This window comes from Tursiops truncatus, chromosome 20 (assembly GCF_011762595.2).
Source record: "Tursiops truncatus isolate mTurTru1 chromosome 20, mTurTru1.mat.Y, whole genome shotgun sequence".
In the NCBI taxonomy this organism is placed as follows: domain Eukaryota; kingdom Metazoa; phylum Chordata; class Mammalia; order Artiodactyla; family Delphinidae; genus Tursiops; species Tursiops truncatus.
In genome coordinates, this window is record NC_047053.1 from 11719069 (window position 1) to 11729772 (window position 10704).

Sequence of the window (10704 nt, forward strand, 5' to 3'; positions counted from 1 at the left end):
TGGACAGCTACATGTAAAAGTATGAGATTAGATCACTTCCTAACACCATACACAAAAATAAGCTCAAAATGGATTAAAGACCTAAATGTAAGGGCAGAAACTATCAAACTCTTAGAGGAAAACATAGGCAGAACACTCTATGACATAAATCACAGCAAGATCCTTTTTGACCCACCTCCTAGAGAAATGGAAATAAAAACAAAAATAAACAAATGGGACCTAATGAAACTTCAAAGCTTTTGCATAGCAAAGGAAACCATAAACAAGACCAAAAGACAACCTTCAGAATGGGAGAAAATATTTGCAAATGAAGCAACTGACAAAGGATTGATCTCCAAAATTCATAAGCAGCTCATGCAGCTCAATAACAAAAAAACAAACACCCCAATCCAAAAATGGGCAGTAGACCTAAATAGACATTTCTCCAAATAAGATATACAGATTGCCAACAAACACATGAAAGAATGCTCAACATCATTAATCATTAGAGAAATGCAAATCAAAACTACAATGAGATATCATCTCACACCAGTCAGAATGCCCATCATCAAAAAATCTAGCAACAATAAATGCTGGAGAGGGTGTGGAGAAAAGGAAACACTCTTGCACTGCTGGTGGGAATGTGAATTGGTACAGCCACTATGGAGAACAGTATGGAGGTTCCTTAAAAAACTACAAATAGAACTACCATATGACCCAGCAATCCCACTACTGGGCATATACCCTGAGAAAACCATAATTCAAAGAGTCATGTACCAAAATGTTCATTGCAGTTCTATTTACAATAGCCTGGAGATAGAAACAACCTAAGTGTCCATCATCGGATGAATGGATAAAGAAGATGTGGCACATATATACAATGGAATATTACTCAGCCATAAAAAGAAATGAAACTGAGCTATTTGTAATGAGGTGGATGGACCTAGAGTCTGTCATACAGAGTGCAGTAAGTCAGAAAGAGAAAGACAAATACCGTATGCTAACACATACATATAGAATTTAAGAAAAAAAAAAAGATGTCATGAAGAAGCCAGGGGTAAGACAGGAATAAAGACACAGACCTACTAGAGAATGGACTTGAGGATATGGGGAGGGGGAAGGGTAAGCTGTGACAAAGCGAGAGAGTGGCATGGACATATATACACTATCAAATGTAAAACAGATAGCTAGTGGGAAGCAGCCGCATAGCACAGGGAGATCAGCTCAGTGCTTTGTGACCACCTAGAGGGGTGGGATAGGGAGGGTGGGAGGGAGGGAGATGCAAGAGGGAAGAGATATGGGAACATATGTATATGTATAACTGATTCACTTTGTTATAAAGCAGAAACTAACACACCATTGTAAAGCAATTATACTCCAATAAAGATGTAAATAAAACAAACAAACAAACAAAAAATCCGCCTGCCAATGCAGGGGTGACGGGTTCAATCCGTACTCTGGGAAGATCCCACATGCGGAGCAACTAAGCCCGTGCGTGACAACTACTGAGCCTGCGCTCTAGAGCCCGCGAGCCATAACTACTGAAGCCCACGTGCCACAACTACTGAAGCCCGCGCGCCTAGAGCCCGTGCTCTGCAACAAGAGAAGCCACTGCAGGGTTTCCGTGGTGGCACAGTGGTTGAGAGTCCGCCTGCCGATGCAGGGGACACGGGTTCGTGCCCCGGTCCGGGAAGATCCCACATGCCGCGGAATGGCTGGGCCCGTGAGCCATGGCCGCTGAGCCTGCGCATCCAGAGCCTGTGCTCCACAACGGGAGAGGCCACAGCAGTGAGGCCTGCGTACCGCTAAAAAAAAAATAAATAAAAATAAAAAATAAAAAAAAGATGATACCAACAGATGGAGAGATATACCATGTTCTTGGATTGGAAGAATCAATATTGTGAAAATGACTATACTACCCAAAGCAATCTACAGATTCAGTGCAATCCCAGATTCGGTGCAAACAATCCCAATGGCATTTTTTGCAGAACTAGAACAAAAAAATCTTAAAATTTGGATGGAGACACAAAATTCCCCGAATAGCCAAAGCAGTCTTGAGGAAAATAAACAGCTGGAGGAATCAGACTCCCTGACTTCAGAGTATACTACAAAGCTACAGTAATCAAGACAATATGGTACTGGCACAAAAACAGAAATATAGATCAATGGAACAGGATAGAAAGCCCAGAGATAAACCCACACACCTATGGTTAACTAATCTATGACAAAGGAGGCAAGGATATACAATGGAGAAAAGACAGTCTCTTCAATAAGTGGTGCTGGGAAAACTGGACAACTACATGTAAAAGAATGAAATTAGAAGACTCCCTAACACCATACACAAAAAATAAACTCAAAATGGATTAGAGACCTAAATGTAAGACTGGACACTATAAAACTCTTAGAGGAAAACATAGGAAGAACACTCTTAGACATAAATCACAGCAAGATCTTTTTTGACCCACCTCCTGGAGTAATGGAAATAAAAACAAAATAAACAAATGGGACCTAATGAAACTTAAAAGCTTTTGTAAAGCAAAGGAAACTACAAACAAGACGAAAAGACAACCCTCAGATGGGAGAAAATATTTGCAAACGAATCATGGGACAAAGGATTAATCTCCAAAATATATAAACACCTCATGCAGCTCAATATTAAAAAAACAAATAACCCAATCCAAAAATGGGCAGAAGACCTAAATAGACATTTCTCCAAAGAAGACATACAGATGGCCAAGAAGCACATGAAAAGCTGCTCAACATTACTAATTATTAGAGAAATGCAAATCAAAACTACAATGAGGTATCACTTCACATCAGTTAGAATGGGCATCATCAGAAAATCTACAAACAAATGCTGGAGAGGGTGTGGAGAGAAGGGAACCCTCTTGCACTGTTGGTGGGAATGTAAATTGCTACAGCCACTATGGAGAACAGTATGGAGGTTCCTTAAAAACCTAAAAACAGAATTACCATATGACCCAGCAATCCCACTCCTGGGCATATACCCAGAGAAATCATAATTCAAAAAGACACATGCACCCCAATGTTCACTGCAGCACTATTTACAATAGCCAGGTCATGGAAGCAACCTAAATGCCCATCGACAGACGAATGGATAAAGAAGATGTGGTACATATATACAACGGAATATTACTCAGCCATAAAAAGGAATGAAATTTGTAGAGACATGGATGAATCTAGAGACTGTCATACAGAGTGAAGTAAGTCAGAAAGAGAAAAACAAATATCATATATTAACGCATATATGTGGAACCTAGAAAAATGGTACAGATGAACCAGTTTGCAGGGCAGAAATTGAGACACAGATGTAGAGAACAAACGTATGGACACCAAGTGGGAAAGTGGCGGGGGCGGGGGGGTAGTCGTGGTGGTGGTGGTGGGATGAATTGGGAGTTTCGGATTGCCATATATACATTAATATGTATAAAATGGATAACTAATAAGAACCTGCTATATAGGGCTTCCCTGGTGGCGCAGTGGTTGAGAGTCCGCCTGCCGATGCAGGGGACACGGGTTCGTGCCCCAGTCCGGGAAGATCCCACATGCCGCGGAGCGGCTGGGCCCGTGAGCCATGGCCGCCTAGCCTGCGCGTCTGGAGCCTGTGCTCCGCAACGGGAGAGGCCACAACAGTGAGAGGCCCGCGTACTGCTAAAAAAAAACAAAAGAACCTGCTGTATAAAAAAATAAAATTAAAAATTTTTTTAAAAAAAGCTACCCCACAACCTGGGTTAGGTTTGGGGCTCCCGTGTACTCTCTTCGTAGCTCTTATAATCTATTTGTGAAATCAGGTAATGCTGGTCTTCCCAGTTAAAACTATAAATTCCACAAGCAACGTGTTCCTTACTTAACGCTAATGCAATATTTATTTCTCAATTAAATGTATGCATTTTATTCTAAGATAAGCCTCCTGACAGGAAGGGATCATGGACCTGCATATAGACAGAGGCATTTACACTCTAGACAAGCCCATAGATTAGCTCAATCAATCAGTCTGTTTAATTCTCACTTGACAGAGTCTAGAAAAAAAGAGCTTGCTTTTTAAAAACTGAAAACAGCTAGCTCTAACTAGGTGAAATGGAACTGAAATGACACCACTCATACCTTGAGAGTAGTGGTTGGGAGGGAAGGCTGGGTTCTGAAAAGGTAGTCAGCCAATACAGTAAGAGCAATTAAGAGACCTACATTTGAATCCTGGCTCTGCCTCTTCCTAGCTGTGCCTCCTCCGGCAGAGGTATTTAGCCTCTCTGAGACTCAGGTGCATCAATGGGGAATAATAATCACATCTACTCCATAAGGACATTGCTAGAATTAACGAAGTAACGAGTAAAAGGTACGAGGTACAATGCTTGGCATACAAGGCACACTTAATAAACATTAACTGTTATTAATTCTCAGGATGTTAACGATAAGTTCTCTCCTTATTCAGGCCCTAGTGGCCCCTCTCTGAGGGGCCTATGTGTAAATGCAAGGAGAGGACAGAAAACTAAGGCGCAGTCCCAGCTCTCCCGGAGCCAATACCGGGCGATTTTGCACCCATGGCAGACAGGTGGTACGCGTTAAGGTAGGAAGAAAACTCCACAAAGGGTCTCACGCTTCATTTAATCTGTAGAACAGTACAGACTCTTCATCTTAAGATATAAATTATTTATAACGTTACAAGACAAGCGGCGACTCCAACAATTTAAAAACTAGGTAAGTCTACCTGGTGTTAACTTCTGGCAACAGTCCTCCCAATCTGTTTTTTTTAAAGTCATCCCTGCCCACGTTTCAGTAGACGTGCACCATGCCGTAGAGGAATGTCCAGAACAGGACGTAGGTGAAGAGGCCTCCAATGAGACCTCCTGTAAAGAGAGGTCTTCGCGACTTAAAATATTTGTTCCACCTCCTTCCCGCCTTGAGAATTAAGAGCAGGGAGAGCAGGATGGAGGCCAGCAGGTAGAAGATGAAGCCGTAGAGGCCGGTGAGGCCGAGGATGCCGGCCGTGGCCCCTGACAGCGCCGACACCGAGGTCCGGCAGTAATCCAGGACGGCGGCGTTGCCCCGCACAGCGGCCTCGCTGATGAACGGCGGCCCCTCCCGCTTGGCCACCACAGCGGCCATCGCACCCGCCCGGGCTCGGCCTCTGCTTTCTCGTGGAGCAACGCGGGGCTGCGGAGAGAACCAAGTTACAGGTGGCGCCCGGAGCGTGGCGACTTGGGTTCGCGCCGCCCCTCCCCCTGGGGCTGCGGAGACCTCGCACCCCTCAGTCTCGGACCTTCGAAAAACGCTGAAAAGGCTGAGGGCTCGGGGTTGCTGGCGGCACATCTGCATTTCCCACCCAGACTCGCCCAGTTACCTGGAAGCCGGCGGCGGACGCAGTAGTTCGGCGCTCCCTCAGACAGCCCGTAGGACGGATTCCCGCGGCGCCATCTTGCACTGGAGGATGCTGGGACGGCCCAGCCTGCGCAGTCGCCAGGAACTCGCACCCGCCCTCTGGCGCATGCGCCACGGGCGCCCTGAGCACGCTCCACCCCTCTCTCCGCTTTTCTATGCGCGCGCTGGGACTTCCGAAAGCCCGAGAGCGCTCCGGCCGGTGATTGGCTGGAGCGTCGTTAACTATTCATGAGCGGGCGGGCCGGGCTGGTTGGCCTTTGTTAACTAGAGAGGGCGAGGCCTTAGGGATTTTCGCTGCGGGCTTCACTGAGCGGTGTTTGGTAACCAGATTGGGGTCGAGATGTCCTACGTCCCGGGCCAGCCGGTCACCGCCGTGGTGGTGAGTGGTCTCGCGCGGGCTCCTCCTCGTCTTGGCTTGACCCCACTTTGCAGATAGGTAAACTGACACCTCAAACATGTTGACAAAGCGTCGAGCCCGGGTCTCCTGCAAACCCGCAGCTAGAGCTCTGGTTCTCGCTTTGCCGGAGCGGAGCCGCGGTCTTACCCAGCCATGCAGCAGAGATGGCTGGGACCCAAGCGCCTCCTGAGGAGCCGGGATCGAGGCCAGACCCCGCGCACCAACGCCGCCGCGTTGGGCTCCTCTCAGCCGGCCGGGGCAGGGAAGATTGAGGAGAAAGGCCCCTGCTGTGGGAGTCTGGGAAAGCGCCCACTTCCCGGATCTGTGTCCCCAGCCGGGCAGCCGCGGGTGGCGGGCGCCGGCCCCGACGTCCATGAGTCGCAGCCTCTGGAATGAGGAAGTGCTTCCTCCACTCCAGCCGGCGCCGCCGCCCAGAGGGAGACTTGCGGGGTGGAGGTGGTCGGGGCCAACATAGCTGCCCCTCCCCCCCTCCCCTGCGGCCTTTCCTTCTCGGACCCATCGCCGCCCGGTCCAGAGTGAAGGCTCATACAACTGGTTCGATCCTGCTCCGAACGTTCCCTGGAACCCCAGCCCTTGGGGCAAAGTCCAGGTCCCCTACCTGGCACTTGGGGCCTGAGGAGACCTTTTGGGTCAGCTCAGGCCCCTGTCTCCTCCCTTGGCTGGTCTTGGGTGCCAAGTGCTATTAGAATAGGCAAAGTGAGGCTGGGACATTAGACCCAGATACCAATGCCACAGCTGGATGGGGCCTGGAGGCCCACTCTGTGGCTAAGGTGGGGAAATTGAGTCCCAGAGAGAAGTCTGGTCATGCTCAGTCGTGTGAAGAAGCCCTCAGGAAGGAGCCAGGTCTCTGAGAAGAAATCCCTGCTGGGTAGGGCACGGGTCAGGTGGAAGTCCTAGTCCTGGGGCCCTGGGACTGGCTGCAGTATCTCAGATGGGCGTGTTGGGCACTCCTGCAGTCAGGTGGCGTGACCAGGGAGCCACTGATAAAGCTGACACGTGAGGGTCAGCTTAGAGCACCAGCTCAGGCCTGGGCTAGGAGGAAACATCGTTGGACCTGCTGACAGCTGTCCTCAGCTTCACCCTGGCTGCACCAGCCTGCCTTTTCCAGCTCTCTAGCTGCCCCAGAGAGAAGGAGTCATGTTTGCTCCTTAGCTGGAAAAAAGGGGCGCAGGTGGGGAACCAGAGAGGGGCAGTAACCTGCCTGACCTCACCCAGCAAGGCAGTGACGGGGCCTTGTCTCCCAGTCCTAAAGCCTGTACTTCTTTCTGATCTTAAGGGTGAGTCAAAGGTGCGCAAAGGTGTGTGTCAGAGGAGGCAGAGGCAGGCCTGGAGGAGCGCACACGTTTGCACATGAAGGACCTAGGTCCAGTGGGCCTCAGGTGTCACGCTTCCCGCAACCCCCTTACTGCAGGTCATGACTGGTCCCCGGGCCTTCCTCAAAATTCTAGGACCATGACCTTCCCATTCTTCTCACACTAGGAACATGTCTGAATACGGTGGGTGGGGTCTGGCCTCTCCCTCTTGTGTCTTGGATCAGGGATGGGGGTGGAAGAAGCTCCTTCCTACCCTGTGCCCTCTCCCATGTAGTTAACATTTTGAGAATGTTAAAATCATTTTGGCCTCTCCTCTGAACTCTGGCTCCATAGGCCTGTCTACCCTCTGGACACCTGCCTGGATGGCTCCTGGCTCTCCAGCTCAACATGCTCCTTCTCATCTCGGGTCCCCATCTGGGAGATGGTTGTGTTCAGCCAGGCCAGGTGGCCAGCCAGGAGTTCGCCTTGGCTCCTTTCGGCCATGAACAGTCTGGAGCCTGTTGATCTCACTTCCTAAGTAGCTCATGTACCCTGGCCTCCACATACCACCTCTGTGAGACATCTGTTCCCGTACCGACTGCCTGAGTGGTCATTCTAGCATCACACCTGACCATGATCTACCATCAGGCCCGACTCCAGCCCTACTCCCCAATTTCTGAGAGCTCCAGTGGGCCTAGAATCAAGGTCAGGTGGCCAAAATCCTGGTCAGCCCAATGCCTGGTGCTCCTTTGTGAAGCCCCTCAAGTCCAGATCAAGTCACCTTTTGCTTTGTGTTTTTCTTCTTTCTGTTAAAACTGTCAACTTTTGGGGTGGGGCAGTCGGTCTGGCTCCCAGCATCTGGGGACTGGAGGGTGGCTGCTGAGGTCTTTGAAAGCAGCTTGGCACAGATGGGGCCCACAACCTGAGTATGGTGGGAGAGCCCTAGGCACCTCCTCCACCTCCTCCACTGCACAAGAGCAGGGCCTGGGGCTTAGGGAGACACCCCCTCCCTCTGGGCCAGTCTCCTGGGCCTGCACTCCCCAGCCTTCCTGACCTGGGCTCGGCCTCATCTCACCTCCCAGTTCCGGTCCTGCACTGTACACTCCGGTCTCATGGACGTGTATCCATAGCAACTTCAAGCCTCTGCTCCTGTTCCTTTGGCCATGACAGCCTTCCTCCTTTCTGTGCAAGTTTGATCTCTGCTTTTCCCGAGCATCTCCGGGCTTGCCCTTGACAGGGCTGGCTCAGCAATCCGAGCTGCCTCAGCAGTGTGCCTGCATATTATTTTCAGGGCCTGACCTCTCCTGCCCTGTGTGGTCCCTCCCCTGGGACATAGGCCCTTCTTCAGAGCAGCCAAAGCACCCTGGTTCTTGGGCCAGGAGGGGCTTAGCATGTGTTGAGAAGGCTGGTGCCTGAGACAGAGGGAGCTGGGAGAGGTTGGGACTGAGGGTTGTGTGGGTGGGTTGATGTGGCTGAGTTATGAGTCTCAACCCCCCAGCCCGCCAGGCTGGTGACCAGCTGGATTCCTGAAGGAGGCCCTGGGCCCCACCCCCGTGGCATGGCTCTGAGCCTGAGGCTGCTGCAGGGGACACAGACCGCATTTGCTCTCCATACCTACTCATCCCCAACTCATTTTTTATCTTTGCCAGCAAAGAGTTGAAATTCACAAGTTGCGTCAAGGTGAGAACTTAATCCTGGGCTTCAGCATTGGAGGTGGAATTGACCAGGATCCCTCCCAGAATCCTTTCTCAGAAGATAAGACGGACAAGGTGAGGAGGACTAGGGTCTGGGGACCTCTCTGTGGGGCACAGAGGCCTGAGATGGTAGGTCTCTGCTTCCTGGGCTTTTGTGGAAGGAGCAGACCTCATCTCTCTCAAACGTCCTCTCTAAGAAGGTCCAAGAAATGATCTGGTGGGAATAAGTAGGGGTGGGCCTCCCAGCCCTCCCAGCACTAGGAAGCCCTGCTCAGACAGAGCCCAGGAGGCTAGCAGCAGGGGCTGTAGCATCCATGGGGCTGTTCTACTTCCCCCTTGGCTGTTCGACACAGCTTGTGCTGGGGGATACTGGGTGCGGGACAGACAGACGGCTAGGAGTATGCCATGCTGGGCTTTGCTCTGTGGATAAGAGGCCAGTGCAGTGACCCCAGTGCTTGACTTGGGCTGTCTCTTTCCAGGGCATTTACGTCACACGGGTATCCGAAGGAGGCCCTGCGGAAATTGCTGGGCTGCAGATTGGGGACAAGATCATGCAGGTAACAGATGTCCCAAAGGAGGAAAACAAGGTTTGGGCCAGAGGGTCTAAAGCACTTCGGGGGGGGGGGGCAGGGCTGCCCCTGCCTGCCTCCCTGGGCACCTGGGAGAATCACCGAAGTCGTTTTGGAGCCCATACTGGCGTCGCCCCCAGAGGAAGCTGGCTCTCCGCTGTGTGTGCGTGTGAGAGGTGCTTGGCATCCCCCAGCCCGGGCACGTCAGCTCGGGAGACCCAGGCCTCCCAAAGCCCGTCCTACTTTCCGATCCCAGAAGGTGGCAAGCTGAGGTGGGCTGTGTTCTCTCCCTGGGCCAGGTGAACGGCTGGGACATGACCATGGTCACACATGACCAGGCCCGGAAGCGGCTCACCAAGCGCTCGGAGGAGGTGGTGCGTCTGCTGGTGACGCGGCAGTCGCTGCAGAAGGCCGTGCAGCAGTCCATGCTGTCCTAGCAGCCGCCGGGGCCCCTGACTCATGCCTGCCCGCCCTTCGTACAGCGACACTACTTCCACGCTCTGTCTGCCCCTCGTCCTGGCTTCTGCTCGTTGCTGGGCCCCCGCCTAGAAGGGCAAGAGCTGGTCCCAGAGGCCTGACCTGCCTTCCCCTCTCCCACCATGGGCCCGAAGCTCTGGGACCAGCTCTCTCCCTTGGACACTGAGGATTGGAAACAAGGGCCTGGAGCCGAGATGGAGTCAGTCCCCAATCTGTGACCAAGGCTTGGCCCCCAGACCCTGCTGCCGGGCCACAGCAGGCGAGCAGGGGGCCCCCCTTCCTGAGAACACCATGTAGCTGGGAAACCCAGGGCTGGGCACTGCCCCCCGTGTCTTGGCTCTGCAGTGCCTGTGCCCCATCCTTTTCCCTGTGTTTCCCAGCGGGGATTCGACTCACTACCAGAGACACTATGAAGGTTTGTCCGGATGGAAGCCAGGCAGGCTCGCAGCTTACCCCGTTGCACTCCCACCCCCCAAGGGGTGCGGGCCTCCCCAGGGTTCACCTACTTACAGGATTCAGATGAGGTTTGAGGCTGACATTTCAGGGCAGTTCTCAGGATTGCCATTTTCCTCTATGCCTTTGGGTTTAACGTTTGTATTTTTTTAATCACAACTTTGATACAAAGTGTTTTTATCGTACTCTTTGAAGATGCCAGTTCAACTTTCGAATTCGGCTAATTCACATCTGGGAATTACTCTTAGCAAGGGAACCAGCCTTGCTTTGGTTACTGTGGAAATGGGGCAGTAGGAAGCCACCCCACGTCTTGTGCCCAATAAACAGTGCTGGAATTCATTCATCAGAAGTCTTTGCTGAGACATGAGGTAGGGATATTTGGGGGTGAATTGTGAGAGAGCTTTGGTTGTGAGGCTGGCTGACTT

At 51.5% G+C, this 10704-nt stretch overlaps 2 protein-coding genes across 2 annotated transcripts; one reads left to right on the top strand and one right to left on the bottom strand.

Annotated features, from left to right (window-relative positions):
* Nucleotides 1-4583: 4583 nt before the first annotated feature.
* On the bottom strand, nucleotides 4584-5532 carry EMC6 (ER membrane protein complex subunit 6). Its single transcript, XM_033847991.2, has 2 exons — nucleotides 5339-5532; nucleotides 4584-5151 (listed from the first exon to the last, which is right to left on the bottom strand). Exon 2 carries the CDS (start codon nucleotides 5101-5103, stop codon nucleotides 4771-4773), a length of 333 nt encoding a protein of 110 aa, XP_033703882.1. The 5' UTR covers nucleotides 5104-5151; nucleotides 5339-5532; the 3' UTR covers nucleotides 4584-4770.
* Nucleotides 5533-5600: 68 nt separating this feature from the next.
* Nucleotides 5601-10618, top strand: TAX1BP3 (Tax1 binding protein 3). Its single transcript, XM_033847990.2, has 4 exons — nucleotides 5601-5755; nucleotides 8736-8855; nucleotides 9260-9337; nucleotides 9649-10618. Exons 1-4 carry the CDS (start codon nucleotides 5717-5719, stop codon nucleotides 9784-9786), a joined length of 375 nt encoding a protein of 124 aa, XP_033703881.1. The 5' UTR covers nucleotides 5601-5716; the 3' UTR covers nucleotides 9787-10618.
* Nucleotides 10619-10704: the final 86 nt, after the last annotated feature.

Coding starts and splice junctions, on each gene's coding strand:
- TAX1BP3 (XM_033847990.2), top strand. CDS start 5,717: ATGTCCTACGTCCCGGGCCAGCCGGTCACCGCCGTGGTG. Junction 5,756..8,735: donor AGCCGGTCACCGCCGTGGTG/GTGAGTGGTCTC, acceptor TATCTTTGCCAG/CAAAGAGTTGAAATTCACAA. Junction 8,856..9,259: donor CAGAAGATAAGACGGACAAG/GTGAGGAGGACT, acceptor GTCTCTTTCCAG/GGCATTTACGTCACACGGGT.
- EMC6 (XM_033847991.2), bottom strand. CDS start 5,103: ATGGCCGCTGTGGTGGCCAAGCGGGAGGGGCCGCCGTTCATCAGCGAG.